This window comes from Bos javanicus, chromosome 29, assembly GCF_032452875.1.
Source record: "Bos javanicus breed banteng chromosome 29, ARS-OSU_banteng_1.0, whole genome shotgun sequence".
NCBI classification, from domain to species: domain Eukaryota; kingdom Metazoa; phylum Chordata; class Mammalia; order Artiodactyla; family Bovidae; genus Bos; species Bos javanicus.
The window spans coordinates 1,196,278-1,217,413 of record NC_083896.1 but is presented as its reverse complement, the minus strand read 5'-3'; the positions used below and the strand labels follow the sequence as shown (position 1 = coordinate 1,217,413).

General features: G+C 38.3%; 1 protein-coding gene across 13 annotated transcripts in view; it reads left to right on the top strand.

The window, feature by feature from the left end:
* The first annotated feature begins 630 nt into the window (after positions 1 to 630).
* Positions 631 to 21,136, top strand: part of CEP295 (centrosomal protein 295) — a 54,869-nt gene continuing 34,363 nt past the window's right edge. For 9 of the 13 annotated variants that reach the window (XM_061405960.1, XM_061405961.1, XM_061405959.1 and 6 more), the window contains exons 1-10: positions 631 to 844; positions 5,898 to 6,034; positions 6,610 to 6,810; positions 7,914 to 8,038; positions 8,868 to 8,961; positions 11,401 to 11,493; positions 15,834 to 15,974; positions 17,604 to 17,787; positions 18,041 to 18,208; positions 20,161 to 20,382. In XM_061405960.1, coding sequence (XP_061261944.1) covers positions 709 to 844; positions 5,898 to 6,034; positions 6,610 to 6,810; positions 7,914 to 8,038; positions 8,868 to 8,961; positions 11,401 to 11,493; positions 15,834 to 15,974; positions 17,604 to 17,787; positions 18,041 to 18,208; positions 20,161 to 20,382 — 1,501 coding nt within the window. In that variant the 5' untranslated portion in view covers positions 631 to 708. Of the gene's footprint in view, positions 845 to 1,081; positions 3,210 to 5,897; positions 6,035 to 6,609; positions 6,811 to 7,913; positions 8,039 to 8,867; positions 8,962 to 11,400; positions 11,494 to 15,833; positions 16,139 to 17,603; positions 17,788 to 18,040; positions 18,209 to 20,160; positions 20,383 to 21,136 lie in introns of those variants that run through there. The other 4 variants (XM_061405962.1, XM_061405965.1, XM_061405966.1 and 1 more) reach the window with 4 other exon arrangements.

Sequence of the window (21,136 nt, the reverse complement as noted above, 5' to 3'; positions counted from 1 at the left end):
CAAAGAGTTGACTCATTGGAAAAGACTCTGATGCTGGGAGGGATTGGGGGCAGGAGGAGAAGGGGACGACAGAGGATGAGATGGCTGGATGGCATCACTGACTCGATGGACGTGAGTCTGAGTGAACTCCGGGAGTTGGTGGATGGACAGGGAGGCGTGGCGTGCTGTGATTCATGGGGTCGCAAAGAGTCGGACACGACTGAGCGACTGAACTGAACTGAAATATGAAACAGCTCTCACTCCCTTTCTGATTGCAGGTTATCTACAGCGGTTAAATCCTTGACATGTTCTAGGTAGTGTGGCCCTCTGGAGGCACAGCATTACGATACAGTTCCCTGTTGAGTGAATTGAAAACTATCAGAAAATAACTGCAGCGTGAGAAAGTACCAAACGAATTGTGTCCTCAGACAAGAAAGGCTGTACTTCCCAAGGCGTCTTCATAAAGACGCTTGAGACTGAAGCCACCCGGGTGGGCTGTGGTAACTCTCCCTTCCTGGACGTCTGTCTCGGATCTGTAAGATGAGCCTGTCGGGAGACGTAAAGCAGAACCTCCGAGCCACGCCCGACACGAGAAATAATGGGCCCCACGTAGGAGGGGCGCGCGCCCCGAGCGGCTTCCGCCCCTGCCGTCCCGACGGCCCGCGGGGCGGGGCGGGGCGGGGCTCGGCGCTTCCCGCGGCCTGGCCGCGCCACTGGCGAGCGGTTTGAATGACGGAAGTGACGGCGGCTCGGAGATGGCCGCCTCGCTCACGCCCGAACGGCTGTTCGGAGGCCGCTGTGGGGCGGGCCGCCGGGCCTTCTGTGTCTGAGCCGCGATTCCTGAGGCCGGGCTTTCCTCTCCCTGGTGAGTGACAGAGGCGCTGGCCTCCCAAGGTCCCCGAGCGTGCACTTCTCCGCGAGGCGAGGAGCCGGGGGTGTGCTGCGGCGGGGGACGCACTCGCAGCGGCCCGCGGCTCTCCAGAGGCCGGGCACGAGGCCGGCGGGGCGCGCGTCCCCCCTCACGGGCTCGCCTGCGCCGTGTGAGAGGCCGCCCCGGAGCCTTTGGCGCAGCCGGCCATGCGCGTTCCTGTGGGGTCGGGCCTCGCGGGGGCCCTGAGCTTCCAAGTCGGGGCGGCCGGAAGGGTCTGCGGGGTCCCACTGCAGAACTCCTGGGTGCGTCCTGCCCCCAGGTCACCCGCCGAGCGGCCTCACTCCTGGGAGCCGTTTAAGAGCCCAGCTTGGAATCGTTTCATGCAGAGAGCATGCTCTCTTTTGGTGTCTCTCACCTTTAATTTCTTAGATACTAAGTTCTGCCGCAAACGTCTGTTTTGTAAAACAATGGGGAACGGTAGAGTCATTAAAATTTAGAAAATATCTGGCAGTTTATATTTACTAAGACATACAATCAGAACAACCTGTTGGAGAAGATATTATACTCCGCTTATATATTTCAAGGAAGTGAGACCAAAGTGATTTTAAGTGTCTTTGCTTCAAGTGGAATTGGGCCTTGAAGCCGCATCTTCCTAATATAGGTGATTAAGAGGTGCTCGTTGCCATTTAATCCTCAGGACAGTCTTGCAAGATAAATAGTATCACCTCTATTATTTGTCAGTAACAGTACTTAGAATTTGAAAATCTGTATTGATATGAATAAATACTAAAGTGAGGGAATGGGTGAAACTTCCTTAAGTAGGATTCCAGTTGGTAAGTGTAGAAGGAATAATGTAAGCAGAAAACACATTGTTTCAGGTGGTCATCAGTGGATACTAAATTTAGTTGGCAAATGTGGTGGGGAACATGGTATTTACATAGCCTCAATTATCTCTCCACCAAATACTTTAAAAAAAATGGTGTTTGTAGTGGAGGAACCTGTTAGGCACCTTCTTAATCAAGGGATCAAAACTCATTCTGGTGTGATGTGCTGAGAAGAGTACGTCATGACTTCTGTGGTGGTCTTGCCAAAAATGCATAACCTCAGTCTAACTATAGGAAGGGATTAAACACATCTAGATAGAGGGACATTATGCAAAATAACTGGCTGGTATCTTTTTAAAATGTCAAGATGGAGGAAGGGGTGACAGGACTGAGGAACATCTCAAATTAGAGGAGTTGAAGGAGACAAGACAGCCTAGCCGTTAGAACATGATTTATAGACCCTCAGCCCCTGTGTTCTGAAATCTGTTTACATGGATGCCTCCCATAGACTGCTCCTAGTTAATGACAGCATGGGGTGGATGTGAAGGCAGGCCTGTTCCTGAGACACAAGGGATTTTGGCTTAAGGACTCCCCAGCAGTCTTCCTGAAGCTTCCTTAGACTGCACAGTTTAAGGGTCATCTACCCAACTTTGCCTTCCTCCTTCACTCAGTGGCAGATTTGCATGAAAGTCTGAAACACTCCTAGCTTTCACCACCTCCCTCTCCATTTTCCCTCACACAGGCATTTCCTCTAATAAAATCCTCGTGGGTTTCATCCCATTTTGGCATCTACTTCTTTGAGGATGCAGAGTGACACAACAGTCAAAGGATATGTTTTCCTTGGCTTGGGACCTGGTCCAGAAAATGGACATTAGTGGGACTATTGATGAAATTTGAATAAGGTCTGTAGATTAGCTAAAAGTATTGTGCTAGTGTTAATTTCCTGGTTTTGGTGGTTGTACTGGGGTTGACATTTAGAGAAGCTGGGAATACTAAATCAGATTATTTCCAAACAAGTGTAAAAATTAAGATAATGATATACAAGAAAAAACAGTTACTCTGTCACAGCTTAGGTAAAAATAACAAACATATGCTTGTTCCTGTAATCCTCTAGAAAAGGAAATTGAGGATTACAGGATTACTTGTTTTCTCTTTGTTTCAGTTCAGTTCAGTCGCTCAGTCGTGTCCAACTCTTTGCGACCCCATGAATCGCAGCACGCCAGGTCTCTCTGTCCATCACCAACTCCCGAAGTTCACTCAGACTCACGTCCATCAAATCGTGATGCCATCCAGCCATCTCATCCTCTGTCGTCCCCTTCTCCTCCTGCCCCCAATCCCTCCCAGCATCAGTCTTTTCCGATGAATCAACTCTTCGCACGAGGTGGCCAAAGTACTGGAGTTTCAGCTTTAGCATCATTCCTTCCAAAGAAATCCCAGGGCTGATCTCCTTCAGAATGGACTGGTTGGATCTCCTTGCAGTCCAAGGGACTCTCGAGTCTTCTCCAACACCACAGTTCAAAAGCATCAATTATTCGGTGCTCAGCCTTCTTCACAGTCCAACTCTCACATCCATACATGACCACTAGAAGAACCATAGCCTTGACTAGACGGACCTTTGTTGGGTCTCTTTGTTTAGTTCTTGTCAATCCCCTCTTGCAAAAAATACGGGCTTAAACAAAATTTTCCTTATTCCCTATATTTTAGCATTTCGGAAAGTTAGGAGCCATATATAAGAAACACCAGATTCTTCTCTTGGCTCTGCCAGTAGATATTGTCACTCAGGTCAATAACCTAAGAGGCCTTTGATTCTTGTCTAAAATAGAGAATGGTTGGTTGGCACTTTCAGAGTACATTACCAAAGCCTTGTGAAGATCAGCTGAGTGGGTTTCAGCTGGAAAAGATTTTTCACATGTAAGCAGTTATTCCTTTTTGTCATCAGGTTGTAACAGTGACCACATATACCTATCTAGCACTTTATATGAATTAACTCATTGAATGAGTCATTCATTCAGTCAGCACACTGAAGGACCTACTTAGGAGCAAAGCAGCTTTTAGGCTCTGCACATACAACCATGAATAAGATCATTCCTGCCTTCTTTTTGATGGAGAGTTCAGTGAAAAAGTTTTAGTTTCTATTTTTGTTTGTTCAGTTAATAAGTCATGTACCAACTCTTTTGCAACCCCATGGACTGTAGCCTGCTAAGCTCCTCTGTCCATGTGATTTTCCAGGCAAGAATAGCAAGAATACTGTAGTGGGTTGCCATTTCCTTCTCCAGGAGATCTTCCCAACCTACGGATCAAACCCAGGTCTTTGCATTGAGAGGTAGATTCTTTACCACTGAGCCACCAGGAAAGCCCTTAGTTCCTATTAGATAACCCCAAATTCTTCTGGTCGCTATTTGTACACCTGAGTGAAAACAGTATTTATCCTTAGTATGTGAAATACTTCGTGGTGGTGGTTATTCGTGGTTAATTTGGATATTAAAAAAAACAACAACAAAACCAGAGCCTCTATCCTTATTGTTAAGGAATCTAATTAGAAAGGGCAAGTTATTGATGAAAAACTAGAGGAAGGTAATATCAAGGCAGCATAGGTCAGTCCTCATATGAATGTGAGGGTAACATTTCTTATGGACAGGCAGGTCGGGACAGGCAGGTGGAGCAAGAATCACTGGAGGGCAGTTTCACAGGGAAGTGCTGCTTAAACTGGCTGCAGAAGGGGATTCCCTGGTGGTTTAGTGATAAGGACTCAGCAGTTCCATTGCAGGGGGCCCAGGTTGATCCCTACTCAGGGAACTAGGATTCTCACAAGTCAAATGGGGCAACAACAACAACAGAAAACTATCTTCAGAAAGATTTAAGTGTTTGGTTACCATATTTCCCTTCCTGGTCATTGTAAAGAGATTGATCTCAAATGAAATCATGGTTATGTACTGATTTGAAGTGTCTAATTTTTGAAAATGGCAATAATGGGAACAAGGAGATACAGAATCACCTGGGGAGGGTTTTTAAATTTTATAAAAACTATAGATTCTTAAATTCTTTCGTTTTTTCCCTGCCAGACTTCCCCAAATTGGGGCATGTTATAATCTAGAGACGCGATTGAGAACACCTGAGTGTAAACAGGAGCAATAGAAGACTAGATCTAGGAATCTTAAACCCTGGACTGAACCTAAAAACATAACTTTGTTCTAGGAGTTTTGTTTAATGATTTCATTTAAAAATCACACCACCAATTACTGAAGAGTTGTTTTACTGTAGAGGGGTTAATGTGATTCCCTAAGATACAATGACACTTGGTGATCATGTTATATATCACAGACTAGGAGCTGAAATATGAGCCAGGAGCCCTTGCAGTATAGTAGTCTCGCTGGTTATGTACAAGTTATCAGAGTTCTAGTGTTAAACTGTAATTTTGAAGCATTTATTCTGTGCTAACACACCTTTTGAAATCTTTGTGGTTTTCTATATTTAAGCTGGGTAAACTCTGGAAATCTCAAGTAGGAGTTAGTCAGGTCCCACATACTACAGGTAAACAATAATCTGCCACAGATGAGGAAGCATTTTTTCTTTTTTTTAATATGAAATTTATTGTCAAGTCCTCAATATTATAAATGGCTGTAATTGAGAAAACATCTTTTCAGCAAACTTTCATGATTTAACAATTGTTAGACAGCATTTTTTTTTTCAAAAGCATCGATTCTTCGCGCTCAGCTTTCTTTTTTTTTTTCTTTTGAATTTTATTTTATTTTTAAACTTTACATAATTGTATTAGTTTTGCCAAATATCAAAATGAATCCACCACAGGTATACATGTGTTCCGCATCCTGAACCCTCCTCCCTCCTCCCTCCCCATACCATCCCTCTGGGTCGTCCCAGTGCACTAGCCCCACGCATCCAGTATCGTGCATCGAACCTGGACTGGCATCTCGTTTCATACATGATATTTTACATGTTTCATTGCCATTCTCCCAAATCTTCCCACCCTCTCCCTCTCCCACAGAGTCCATCAAGTAATGCTTGAAATGGTTTACTCACCACTAAACTGCTTTCTCCCCATCTGAGAACTACCAATTTAAGTGCTGAATTAATGATTGCTATTTATAAATAAGTTGAACTTAGTTTATCCAAATTATTTCATGTTTACAGCCCTTTAAAAAGTGTTCTAATCTTTACTGTCTTATTTTTAATAGATATATATATATATATTTTTTTTAATGCAGAACCTTCATATTTAAAGTACTACATGAAAATGAAAAGAAAGGGAGTGAATGCTGGCAAGCTGAGATTGAGTCCTAATGAGGAAGCCTTCATTTTAAAGGAAGATTATGAAAGAAGACGAAAACTAAGATTGCTGCAGGTGAGATTTATTTGGAACATAGTGTCAACTTCTTTGTGTCCCCAAAATTATTAGTATTTTCTACATTGTTATTGTTGTTAAGTCACTAAGTTGTGTCTAACTCTTTGAGGCCCCATGGACTGTAGCCTGCCATGCTTCTTTGTCCGTGGGGGTTTTCCAGGTAAGAATATTGGACTGGGTTGTGGATTCCTTATCACTGAGCCACCAGGGAAGCCAATTTTTTACGTTCAGTTCAGTTTGGTCGCTCAGTTGTATCTGACTCTTTGTGACCCCATGGACTGCAGCACATGAGCCTTCCCTGTCCATCACCAACTCTTGGAACTTGCTCAAATCAGAATGATAATGGCAGTCCCCTTAGGTCTCTGGGGAGGAAACATAATGGCTTATCAGGGAACTTTGTAAGTCTTATTTTTGGTTTTTTCTCCTTCACCTGGATTTTCTGCTTTAAATAGGGCTTATCTAATATCTTGTGAATATTCTGGAGAATTGATATATCTAATACCTGTTTCCAAAGAGCTTTTCCAAAAAGTTGAAGTAAGCCTCTTTTCATGTAATCTTAAATATTCATCCTTTAGGTTCGAGAACAAGAAAGAGATATTGCTTTACAGATAAGAGAAGATATAAAACAGAGGAGAAATCAGCAATTCACTCGTTTGGCAGAGGAACTAAGGACAGAATGGGTGGAATCACAAACTCAGAAAATCAAGAACTTGGAAAAACTGTATTTGGCAAGTTTAAGAAATATGGGAGAGGGGCATCAACAAGCCAAAGAAAATGTAAGTGAGCACTTATTTGACTACCTGTCTGTGGTAATGATACTTGTTAAAAGTAGATTTGTGTTATTAGACACTGATAAAAATGTTTTCATGTATAGAATTTGCTGTGGGCAGCCTGAATGTTTTTGTAAATTTAATATAACTAAGAATCCTACTTGATTCATTTTCTGGTAAGAGTCATGTGAAGGAAAATCTGTTTTCTATGATGTTTAAATTAACATTATTCTCTAACAAACTTAGGGTTACCACTGGTGGGCGGTAAGGGATAATACATTAGGAGAATGGGATTAGCACACACACTACTATATATAAAATAGATAACCAACAATGACCTACTGTAGAGCACAGGAAACTATACTCAGTATTTCATAATAATCTACAAGGGAAAAGAATCCAAGAAAGAACAGCTGTATATGTGTATGTATAATGGAATCACTATGCTGTATACTGAAACTAACACAGCATTGTAAATCAAACTATACTTCATAAAAAAAGCAAACATTATTCTTTTCCAGTCCTTAACAACTGGGTGAATAAAATAGTAACCTTCAGAATTACAAGTTGTTACTCATTTCAGTCATTTTGGACAAGTTCAGTGGGATTTCTGATTTCATTATCACTCCTTCCTCATACCTCCAAAATGTGTAATTAAATGTGTATACACTTGAGTTCTTCCTTTCACAAAGGCAAAGTAGTACTTAACTCAGTATTTAAGACTACTCCCTGACCTTGTTTCTTCTGATTTATGGTTGGAAAATCCTAGATTGTGGTCCCAGAGATAGTCACACAAAATAAACAAGCTGGATTCCAAGAATGCATGTCTTTGTAACCAAACTTTTAGTCAGAAAGAACTCTTTAAAGAATTTGTCAATCAAAATATTCTTGGTCCCTGGCTTTAGTTTGTGTTTTTAGTATTAATGGCTTTAAGTTCTGATATCAGATTTTTGTAGCTTTATTTATTTCATCATTAATTTTGTGCTATAGCCAGTGTTTTCATTTGAATACATCTTCATGATTTTTGCCCTGACAAAGTACCACACATATTATATATTTGCCATTTTAGTCTTGTTTAACATGACATTTTAAGTAATATTTGTTTTTAGGAGCCTGATTTAAATGCTCTGGCACACCGGGCAGCAGAAAGGAAAAAAAAGGCAGAAATGAGACATAAAGAGGCCCTGAGAGTACAGAAAAATCAAAAAGAAATGTTAATGAAACAAAAAACCTGGTAAAGTAATAGTAATTTTTACCGTATTCTCCACTGAAAGTGATATGGCTGGAATTAAAGGGTACATTGGATATTTTTGTGTGTGTGTGGAGAAGGAAATGGCAACCCACTCTAGTACTGTTGCCTGGACAATCCCATGGGTGGAGGAGCCTGGTAGTCAACAGTCCATGGGGTCGCAGAGCTGGACATGACTGAGTGACTAAACTTTAAAACTAAAACTTGGATACTTTTTAAAAGTTACATAGTATATCCACGGTGTTTGTTAAACTTGGTTTAAAATAATGCAGTTGGGGGAGTACATACTAACAAGTGAACTTTCTCTTCTGTTCTGACTTTAGCAGCAGTTACTGAGTTTCTGAAGAAGTGTATTACTAGTTTAGAATGCAGGTCAACCAAAATCTGTCTGCCTCTGATATAAAAAGAAAAAAATCAGTGCAATTATGAACATTAAAAGAGGTTATAGACTCTGCAAGTCATTGATGAGATTTTTGCATATTGTAAAAATGAAAGAACCTATTAGCTAGTCAGAAGTGGTCATTTTATGCAGTGGCCCCTCTTTATCATTTTTAGGTTTTTATAATTCCAAATTATTCTAAAGAACATTAGATGTTTGTTGGGTCAGTCCACATTATGGAGCTTTATGTCTAGCTACACCGCTTTTACTCTTTATTTTCTCACACGTGTATGCACTCTATTAAATAGCATTTGAGCCTGTGGGATCAGGCTGTGGAGGATTTCTTAAGATTGTAATGGCTTTTATATTTTTAACTTTGAGTTGTACTGTAACATTATTTGAGAGATTAATTTATGACATCTTTTATTTTTTAAGGCATATAAAAGCTCGAAAAGAAGCTCTGCTTGTGGAAAAGGAGAGATCTGCCAAAATTGCAAGTCTGCCACCCCCTCCTCCAGCTCTCTTTGAGGTGAATTACTCTGGGTGTGGGAGCTTGGATATAGTAATTCTTCTTTGCTGTTAGAATTCAGTGCACATCCAAATGCCATTTGTTTGAACTTAGTTTTTAACTGTACTGGTAATACATATCTAGAATATTTAAAAATAATTCTAGACAGCATTTTACCCACAAATGCTTTAGTTTGTATCTCTGATGTTTAAGGACTTTAAAGCACAATACTAATATAATGTTGTTCCCAGTATAATCTGATACCCAGTCTGTGTTCAGTTTTCTCCAGTTGTCTTGAGATTTTTTTGTTGTTTGAAAAACTGTAACCTTTTTTATTTTATTGGGAAAGAAAAGGATTATTTGCCCTAAAGACTTTCCCACATTCAAGATTTGGCTATTGTAAATAGTTATCATTTTATAGACACAGAAATTAGGTCCAGATAAGTTAATAACTTCACATAAGATTATGTGAAATGGTAAGAAAAGTCTGTTTCTTTGTGAGAGTAAAATGTGTGATTTTGTGATTTGAAGCTTTTTTTAAAAAAAAAACATTTAACTTATTAAGCAGAAATTAATTTTGAAAGGTATTGCTTCTCCTGCTCAGATTATCTTGCTGTGGTTATTAAAACAACTCATTTGGATCATTATCTAAATTACATAGGTGTGTTTATCAAAAAAGTTAAACAGAAATTTAAAAAATACAAATACAGGATATATTATTTTGTTGTATAGACAAGAGTATTTTATGTATGTGTGATCAGCCTCAGTACCAGGTAGTCTCATCTTAAGCCTCTGGTTTTGTCAGCCTTCCTACTTTTATGTTAGACATCTGCCATGTGACATTTGATCTAGTAAGATCCAAACAGAGAAGTCAGATTTCAGCCATTCCCCCAGTGCCTTGTTAAAAGGCAGGCAGTATTTTGCCCATTTAAAAAAATTATTATTATTACTTTTGTCATAATTCTTAATGTTTCTAACAAGCCGAAAGTGAAACTGGCTCAGTCTTGTCCAACTCTTTCTGACCCTCTTGGAATTCCCCAGGCAAGAATACTGGAGTGGGTAGCCATTCTCTTCTCCAGAGAATCTTCCCAACCCAGGGATCAAATCCAGGTCCCCTGCATTGCAGGCAGATTCTTTACCATCTGAGCCATCTGGGAAGCCCTAACAAGTCAAGGTCAAAACTTTAAACTGACCAAAACATTGTCTGTGTAAGTGATTTGGCAAATACGAATTATATGTTAAACTGTGGTGGTACTTTTCCCCCCAACATTTTTATTATGAAAAATTTTTAAATACAGAGAAGAGTATAAGAAATAGCTTGTGTGTAGATTTCATTTTGCATTATGTGTAGATTTCAAATGGTTGTGTATACATTTGAAGATATAAATGTATACATTTGAACGTATATTTATAGGTTACATTTCACCCCATATACTTTAACGTACCTCTGCTAAGAATAAAGACATTCTCTTTTCCTAACGAAACTCTAGGTTTGTTTTTATTTTTTGTTGTGCTGGGTCTTTGTTGCAGTGCGCGGGCTTGTCATTGTGGTGACTTCTCTTGTTGTGGAGCACAGTCTCTAGGTGCGTGGGCTTCAGTAGTTACTGCTCATGGATCAGTAGTCATGGCTCCAGGCTCTAGAGCACAGCCTCAGTAGTTGTGGTGCACAGGCTTAGTTGCTCCGTGGCGTATGAAGTCTTCCCTGACCAGGAATTGAATGTATCTCCTGCATTAACAGGCAGATTTTTACCACCATACCACCAGGTTAGTCCAGGACATTCTCCTATGTGGCCACAATATCACACTAAGAAAAGTAACCAGGATCCAGTCAAGGTTTACCTCTTGCTTCTGTTTGCTTTGTGTCTTCAAAGTAAAGCATTCTCTCCCCAACCCTTTTTTATTTCAGAATTTTTGAATAGACTAATTTCTTGTATTCTGCATTTGTCTGATTTGGTTATGTGGCTACAAGAGATCTCAATTATATTGGTAAATTTTTCTCTTTTCAATTTCCAAATAATCTGGGAGATGATACTTAGCATCACAAGTATCTATCATCCTTTTGCATTTATTCATTGGCCTACTTCCATTAGACAAAAGAGAACTTTCTTCTTTCAGTGATTATGAAAAGACAAAAGAGAACTTTCTCTTATCATTGATTATGAAACATCATAACCAAATGAGCAAACTTAAAATCAGTAATAGAGGCACACCTTGCCATTATGTGCCTCCTGATGTCATACAGTAAACTGTAGAGTGTCACCTATTCATTATTCTTACTGAAATACAATCTGACTTTTAAACCTAAACTTCAGATTAGTGGAAATACAGTGCACGCTCTCGTGAAGAAAAAAAATAAAGAATAACTGATTAAAATATAAAATTACTTTTTTCAATGGATCCTGCTTCAAATGAAAATGAATACTTCCAACTTAACAATCTATTTTCTGTTTCATTTTTCAGAATGTTGAAGTAAAGAAAACTAACGTGAAGACGAACAGTTCTACCTACCATCATCTTTGTACTTTTGTGAATAGAGAGGTGGACACAAAGCAGGTGATTGACTTTTTTCATGACTCTCACTTTATTATTTCTCTGTCCATTGAATTGAGTTATATATTGTTCTACATATATTGTTATCAGATATCAAAATTTGAACAGCTCTACCAACTGTCTTAGGGTAATAGTGATTAAAAAATCTTTTAAATATGCTTTGAATTACAATGTCATGTTGAATGTGAATTTCCATTGTTGATATAATATGAATGAAAGGGATTGGCCTCCTAAATTGATATATTTAATTTTCTTACCATAAAAGTTTTTTTGACATAAAAATAATACATACTCTAGAAATTTGAAACTAGATACATGTAAAACACCTAAGTTTTCATCACGAAAAAGTAATCGGTTAATACATTAATGGATTCATTATAGTATTTTTAATTAATACATTTTCATTATTTGTGTATAAACATACACATGCTTTTTAAAACATGATTTTTAATAGCTACTTAAATATTTCATTATAGAGTTTATTTAACCATTCTATTGTGGAGGGTTTTTTTTTTTTTTTTGCTTTGTAAATAATGCAAACATAATCATCTTGTACATTTTTTATAGCTTTTTAAAAAAATTTATTTGTTTATTTCTGGCTGCATTGGGTCTTTGGTGTTGCCCGTTGGCTTTCTCCAGTTGTGAAGAATAGGGGCTCCCTTCGGGTTGCACTGCTCGGGCTGCTCGTGGTGGTGGCCTCTGGTCGTGGAGCACGGGCTCTGTGACCCGTGCGCTTCAGTAGTTGTGGTGCATGGGCTTAGTTGCCTCGCGGCATGTGGGATCTTCCTGGACCAGGGGTCAGACCAGTGTCCCCTGCATTGCAAGGTAGATTCTTAACCATAGGACCACCAATAAAGCCATGTTGTGTATATTTTGTCTACAGCTCTGATTGTATGTTTAGAATAAATGTCTAAAAGAGAAATTATAGGTTCCACAGTGTATAACATTTTATCACAGATACTTGATATAGATCTTTAAATTTCCTTTTAAAAAGTGACTGCAACATGAAAATGGCCGTCTTACCGTACTCATGGGCTTCCCTGGTGGCTCAGTGGTAAAGAATCCGCCTGCAATGCAGGAGACCCTGGTTCAATCCCTGGGTGGGGAAGATCCCCTGGAGAAGGGAATGGCTACCCACTCCAGTATTCTGGCCTGGAGAATCCCATGGACAGAGAAGCCTGGCGGGCTATAGTTCTTAGGGTTGCAAAAGGTCAGACACAGCTGAAGTGACCTAGCACACAGCGTACATCATATCCTTGTCTGTAGGAAATGATATGGCTTAAAAATTAATTATCTGTGTTAAGAGTGACAAACAATTGTTACTCCTTGTTATAATTGCTGTTTCTTTGTAACAGTGAATTTTCACCTTTTTCATGTTAGATATATTTATCTACTAGATACATACACTATTTCACAGTGTAGCATTCATGTGGAGGTTAGAATGCAACAAATTCTGTAATAGCTAGTGTTAATATTTGATCAAGACACAAGATGAGTATTAACCATCATAAAGTTAACTTCTAAGAAAGGAATAAATCTTGAAACTTGTTTAAAATTGTAAAATACTATTATAACTTCAATACCTTCTATTAGTATTAAACATATATTTTATACTAAGATTGATGAAAGACATTTCTGTTTTTAGCTGTCATATAGGGTATCACTGATGGTGTCACAGTAAATTTTTAAACTTTTTTCTTTGACAGTAACTAAAAGACCTACCTTCTCTTCAATTTCTGGACTTGAAGATTACATTAGTAGTTATAATGCAGTTTTATAAAAACTGTCCCGCATACTAAAGCATTCTAATATTTTCTTCCTTACACCATCACTTAGGAAAAATCTGTCTGTAAACCTTGGGTTTAAAATGTGATAGTGCAGTAATGTGCTTGATTTCCCAGATAACAAATCTCTGTATTTTCATCTGCATCTAAGCTTATTTCACATGTGCAATAATTTAGAATCTTTCTTTGAGTAGAATGATAGGATCTTTATAGGAGGTATCATATAAAACTACTTGCATTCTTGGCATATATTTCAGTTATTCCTTCAGCTGCTTTCTCCAGATAAGCACTTTCATTTCGTTCAGTCAGTCTTTTAGCATGTGAGAGTTGCTATCATGTTTTGTTTGAATATCTTGATAAAATGGTTATACTTGATAGAGTCTGTTGTATGTTATAAAGTTTGTCTTTGACAGAATGATGACATTGACCTGCTATATTCCTATTTAGAGCCAGTTATTCTCTAAATTTTGTGCTACATTTACATTCTGTACACACAAACAAAACTTCATAGGCTTGAAATTCCTAAATTACTCCTGCTCTTCATCCTTTATATTAGTATTAAAAAGTTGTTTTATACTAAGGAGGTTTTCATCTGATTTATTCCTTTGTCAATGACTGTACGCAGCACTTGTTAAAATGGATTTTTCATCCTAGAAATATTTTTCTAATCAGATCCACTGTATTGTTTGCTGTAAGATCCAGAAATGTCAGCAGACAAGCAGAACAGATTTCGACCTATATGTCTTGGGTAGAAGATGGAGAAGTAGCATATTTAATCACTTATTGTTTTGTGTATTGCAGATTACAGTTCATGGGAAAGGGGTTTTCAGAAACATGTTTTCTAAAAAGTATTTTTGCTTGGGATTTACACTTTTGCAAATTTCACATATATCTTTTGAGTTCAGCTGGTAAAAACAGAATGTTGCAATTATTTCAACCAGATACTTGTTTAAATTTTTAACTGCATTGACACAAAGTTTCAACAGATTGTCTTCTTAAAACAGTTACTTGTAAAACCTTGTTTTGACATTGAGTGGTCAGATTACATGGAAAAGAACCCACCTGCCAATGCAGGAGATGTGAGTTTGATCCTAGGTCAGGAAGATCCCTTGAAGAAAGAAATGACAACCCACTCCAGTATTTTTGCATGGAAAATTCCACAGACAGAGGACCCTAGCAGGCTGCAGTCCAAAAGAGTTGGACACAGCTTAGCAATTGAACAGCTGCAGCAGCAGTCAGATTAAAACTTGTTTGGCATGTCTAATGTTTCTCTGACCCTTTATTGATACTCTTTATATATATCATTAGATCTGGACTCAGTCTGTTTATTATATATGTTGTGTGTTTTGAAGTTTTTCCTTCTCTTCAAATTTTGGTTTATCATAGTTGACATTCTGGTTTTTAATTCACCCTCACATGATGTGAAGAATCCCCAAATAACTTTTTTTCTTAAAAACCTCATGGCCTAAATGAAATGTTGCTCCTAAAATTCATTTTAATATTTTACATGTTAATACACTGAATAATTTTATAGAGGTTATAACTTTGATTTAATCTGACCTTTGTTAATAAGGATTTACATAAATATTTGTTAGCTCAAAAGGAATATAATATTTTTCATGCATTTATTTGGCCATTACACTCTTTGTTTCTTTCTTATTTTTTGGCTGCATTGAGCAGCTTGCAGGATCTTAATTTGCTAACCAGGGATCCAACCACATCCCCTGCATTGGGAGGGCAGAGTCTTAACCAGTGGACTGCCAGAGAAGTCCCTACTCTTTCTTAATTCATTAGCTGTCTCTTTATTTATCTCACTACTTGAGAGTTATAAATAATTTTAAATATGTGGTAATAGCTTTTGTGGTTATTGTTTCATTGACTGATAGATTTTTACCATGTAAAATATTTAAGATTTTTACTTAAAGTTATGTTTGAAATGCTTACTTGTATTTGAAAGTGAATGTTTAGGTATAATAGTAAATCCAGGTTATGTTCCATGCCCCACCCCCAACGCACAGGCACACATTTAATGTTGCTATGTTAATGAAATAATGGCTCACTGTACAACCACATGATCATTGATTTGCACAAGTTCTAGTAAGCCAGAAATTATGTTAAAGAAGGTGTTTTGATTATTTGGCCTTCCCGAGGTGCAAGCCAAGCAGCAAATTTTGGCTGAAAACCAAAGGCAAATCTTAGTGCTAATGGCTTTCATGACCTTTGACGTTTGTGATTTCTTAACTATTATTTACCTTTCAACACTGTTGTTTTAATAGAATTTCTTAATAAAAATAGGATGGAGGAATTATTTGGATGAGTATAGTGTACTTTACTTTAAAATGAACAAGTTGTAAAACTGTTTAACAATTCGACTTTTTTCATACATACATGCTGTTGATAATTGTGGGCATTTAAAAATATAACTTGAAAGAATATATGTAGCTGGTTATCATTTAATTTGATATAAATAGAAAAACATGATTTTAGGGTTGTTTTGCTTTTTAGTTACCACTTTGTTTCATACTTTATTTGTCTAAAATGTTATTGATTGACTGCTAGCCAGATCCTCATTTGGCTGCTGAAGAAGAAGCTAAAAGATTAGAAGAACTACAGAAGCAGGCAGCGCAAGAGAAAATGGAACAGAGTGAGAAGGCACATGCCCGGGGATTCCAAGCAATGAAAAAGATCCATTTGGCTCAAGTAAGCATTCAGTTCTGCTGATGGCCTTACGGATGGCACTGTAGGACTTAACTGACAGGGAACGGTCTCAAAGGACAGAGTCTTGAAGAATGGGAAAACAGCGTCTCTGATTCATGTTATTCCAAGTTTTCCGACTTGCTTTTACCTCCTCGTTTCAAATTCAGGTTGGATGAAACTGTTCTCATTTTTCTTCTAAAATTTGTACTAATGAATATATTAAAAGTTTAATGTATTAATCAGTTTAAAAATAGCCCAAGAAGAAATTAATCACTTTTCTAATTTAGTTATTTGAATTACATTTGTGCTCTGTGGATTTTCAGATTCGATTCGTTAAATATTTACCAAGCAAAGGACTTGTTGGCTTTGCAGAATATTGTTCAAAAATAGTCACAATCCTTGCTGTCAAGAAGCATTGAACTTTGTTGCAGAGATGTAAAATATGTATGATGAAAGCTGGCTTTGTAGTTATAGCATTGCATCTGTCATGCTTATTGTTCAATGTTTATTCTTGAAACAGCATAGAAATGATTCCTCTTCTTAGAAGTCTGATTTTCTTTTCTGAATTTGACTAATACATTTGGATTTTTAAACATTCATCTGAAGAATGAGTTTTTATGCACTTCTATGGTAATTAGATGCCACAGAATTAGATGCCTTAGTTTGTATAATTTGAACTGAATTATGACTTAAATTTTTAGTTTTTATCACTAGGACTTCCCTGTTGGCTCAGACAGTAAAGAATCTGTCTGCAGTGCAGAAGACCTGGGTTGGATCCCTGAGTCAGGCAGATCTCCTGGAGAAGGGAATGGCTACCCACTCCAGTAATCCTGCCTGGGAAGTTCCATGGAGAGAGACTACAGTCAGGTTATGATTATCGTGATAATCATAACTTACCCCTAGTTTATGAAAGCTAAAAGATGAATTTCATCTAAGTTTTAAACCTACAGGCAAAAAAACATGAAAAAGTAATATAAACTGAGCACAGTCTTGCATAAATTAGTAGTGTTTAGTGGTTAAGAAAGTGGACTTCACAGTCAGTCTTCCCAGGGTTTTCCTCCCTTCTTCACTACTTAGCTGTTTAATCATAAGCATAGTGTGGAATAACAGGAAATATTTGTTAAGCCACAATCTCCCTGAGTCTTGGTGCTCACTTGAGAATGGTATCTGCTGCTGGCAGCATGGAGAACTGAAAAAAGTACATTGCAGGAGCGGTGGCACCTTAATTAGAGTGTAGCTTTGTGACTGTCCCGAGGAAGGAGACCTGACAGACACGTTTGAAGCTTTGTGGCCTAACCAAAACCATCTTCTCATATTACTTGCCAGCATAATAGAGTTGACCCTTGAAGTGTGTGGGTCAGCTTACACCTGCATATTTTGTCAATGGTAAATACTGTGGTGCTGCACGGTCCATAGTTGGTTGAATCTGCGGATTTGGAAGAACTGCAGATATGGAGGGCCAACTCGTAGTGTCTTGTGGCATTTGATCAAATGGTAAAGGAGGGGATGGAACTACAGCCCCTGTCTTCATGATTTCTCCACTTTTAATTTCCTTCATGATTTCCTCATTATTAATGTTACTATCCAAAGTGTGTGACTCAGTTGTTAATTATTTCTCTTTATTCTTGGAAGAATCAAGAGAAACTAATGAAAGAACTCCAGCAGCTCCAGCAAGAGGACCTGGCACGCAGGAGACTGATGGTAGCACAGATGCCACCACAACTAGTGGAACTTCCATACAGACGCAGTGAAATGAAAGAAGATTGGCAGAGAGAGCTAGAATTTGCCTTTGAAGACATGTACAATGCAGACAGAAGTAAGATGTTTTCAGTAAACTTTCAAAGTTTACTTTGAAATGTTATTAAATGTCATTAAAATGTTACTTATTAAATGTCTTTGTGGGAAAATACATTTGTCTTGATGAAGCAGTTTTTGTTTTGAAAGGAGTTCTCATTTGAAAGAGGTGCTCATATTTTAAACTTGAAACTGTGATGAGCTTTAAAATTTTATGTGCAAGTTCTTTTTAGTCATTTTGGAATGGAAACATGTCTGTGCATTTCTTTATTGAGAGGTGAAAGGAAACCTGATTTTGCACCTTGAACCAGAGCCTCTGCCTGCTGTGATTGATCAGATCCAAGACGAAGAACTGGACCTCTCAATGGAACACGAAAGTTTAGGGGAGACTGAAAACATTCCAATGACAGAAGCTGAAACAGTACATTCTAGTGAAGCAGACGGTAAAAACTTCTGACCTGAATATTGCTGTATTTTATAGGAAAAAATGTTAATCATTTGCCAGCAGTTAGGAAAGGCTGGTTTGATTTAACTACTGCTGCTGCTAAGTCGCTTCAGTCGTGTCCGACTCTGTGTGACCCCATAGACGGCTGCCCACCAGGCTCCCCCGTCCCTGGGGTTCTCCAGGCAAGAACACTGGAGTGGGTTGCCATTTCCTTCTCCAATGCATGAAAGTGAAAAGTGAAAGTGAAGTCGCTCAGTCGTGTCCGACTCTTAGCGACCCCATGGACTGCAGCCTACCAGGTTCCTCCGCCCATGGGATTTTCCAGGCAAGAGTACTTGAGTGGGGTGCCATTGCCTTCTCTGAATTTAACTACAAACAGTGCCTAATACTAATGGGAGTGATAAGGGGAGGAAACTTCAGATTTCCGTCACTAAAGATCCTTTTCATATACATAGGAGGAATGTTTTATATATATATATATATATATATATATATGTAGTCTGAAGATTTTTAGGTTACTTAGGTTATTTGATAAACTCAGTTCATTTGAAAGGTGAGCATTTTTTTGTTTTTGCTTTTTAGATTTTGTGCTTCTACGGTGCAATCTACTGTGCTTCTAGGCACTTCATATGTGAGGATGAACAGCACAAACTTAGGTTGCTTCCAAACTTCACCTCTCTCTCCACCTTCTGAATTTTTTCACTTGCCAGTGTCTAACAGTACATTTTTCATCTTCTCTTGCCTTGTCCTTCTGTCTTCCTCATGTTAATGATGATACCACAGTCTGTAGTAATCCAGGCCAGAGCTATGAGAGGCATCAATACCTCTAAAAAGACAAAGCTGTCTTTCACTACACATCTCCTTAGAGACCAAGTCTTCTTCCTTTTAACTTCTTTTCTCCCCATTCCTAAGAGTATTGCCTTTGTTCAAAACCACTCAGACTTTTTTTTCATCTTCACCATACACTGTGGATAGGTAGTCCTTGCGGGTTCCCATTTTATGTGGATCTCCTCTAAGACTCCTTGGGGTAGGGCTCTAGGCATTATCCCTGTTTCCTGTGTTCACACTGCTGTCCGAACAAAGTATAAGGTTACTACGATTTGGCATAAATTTCAGAAAAATGGGTTCTGGGCTCAATTGCCATGAATTCCCCTTTAAACTTCATTTCTGGCCTCTGCAGAATCTTTTATTTTCTTGCAAACCTTATAGCACATATTTTGAATGCTAGTCTTAACCACAGATTAAGAGATACACATTCTGTCATCATTTATCAAGTGGAATAAGCATCTTCCTGATACATTTTTAAGCTTGCTGCATGCCGATCATTGAAAAATACAGTTGACCCATGAACAAGGGGTTAGGGGTGCCAACCCTCCATACAGTCCAAACTCTGCTTGTAATTTGGGCCTCAGTATCCAGTATATCTGCAGATTCAACCAACCCTGGATCATGTAGTCCTGTGATAACATATTTATTTGAAAATAATCTGCACATAAGTGGAGCCCAGGTGGTGCTAGTGGTTAAAAATCTGCATGTCACTGCAGGAGACGAAACAGATGTGGATTCAATCCCGGGGTTGGGAAGATCCCCTAGAACATGGTATCCCACTCCACTGTTCTTGCCTGGTCCCATGGACAGAGGAGCCTGGTGGGCTGCAGTCCATAAGGTCGCAAAGAGTCAGACATGACTGCAGTGACCTAGCATGCATGCACGTGCAATTCACATGCATGTTCACGGGTCAGCTGTAATTGAATTTTGGTGTCCTTATTTAAATTTAAGTTGAAAAAAATTATACCTGGTTATAAAATTGTGTTTAATTGTAAATACTGAGGAAAATACAGTTGTACTTTTGTTTTAACCAGTGGTGGTTGTGGTAACTAAGTGTAAAGATAGACTAATTTACTTTATTTGTAATAGGTGCTGAATAAATTGTATTTCCTTTTCTTTTAGTTCCCTCAGCAGTGAAGACCCACCGGATTCCTTCAAAAATTCTTTTTAAAAAATTATTAAATAAGATCCGAAGCCAAAAATCTCTCTGGACAATTAAATCCGTGTCTGAAGAGGAGGGTGAAATGATTACAACTGTCAGTGAAGCTGAAAGTAAAGCCCTGACAGTTGAATCAGGAGCAACTGTGAGTGAAGACAGAACATTATCCTCTGGGCAGGAACAAGGTAGTTTTCTCCAGTCTCATATTATAGTACATAAACCCTTTCTAAGTTGTTCAAAGATAAGCTCATTTCTGAAAAATCAAAGAACAGAGGTCAAAAGGAAGAAAAATGTTTCAAAGCCCATAATGCTGCCACTTACAGGCAGTGAGTGTTAGAAACCTTACTGAATCCTCTTCCAGAGCACTTTGAGTGTAGTGAATTATTCATAGATATGTTTCCAAAGACATTGATGAACCAGAACTAGCCTGTTCCTTATGTTGAGATGTACAGGCTGTTTCTAATGTTTCTTATTACTTTTTTGCACTGTAATGAGCATCATTTTAGCAAAGTCTTTGCCTACATCTTTAATTATTTCCATAGGAACAAAGGAAAGGAATTCCCGAATCAAAGGATATGAACACATTAACAGTTTTGAATGTACAGTATTGTGTGTTTATTTTACTTTCCCACCAGAGATTTGGTTTCTTGTTAATTTTAAAAAAAAATTTTGGTAGATAAATAGGCTATTTAAATATATTCCCAGAAGTTACTAAAGTCAAACCAGTAGTATTTCCTTGAATTACATACTATCAAACAAGAATCATGACATAACTCTTCTTTGATTTGCTTTTTTCTTTGAGTTTTATCTTCTAGATTTTTTTTAAACAAAGTAATTGGATTTATGTGGAAATGTTTTGCTGCCAGCCTTCTTAAAGAAGTGGCTTGTAGTTCCTATTTAAGTCTTTGATTTGATCCTAAGTACAGCAGGAATCCTTCT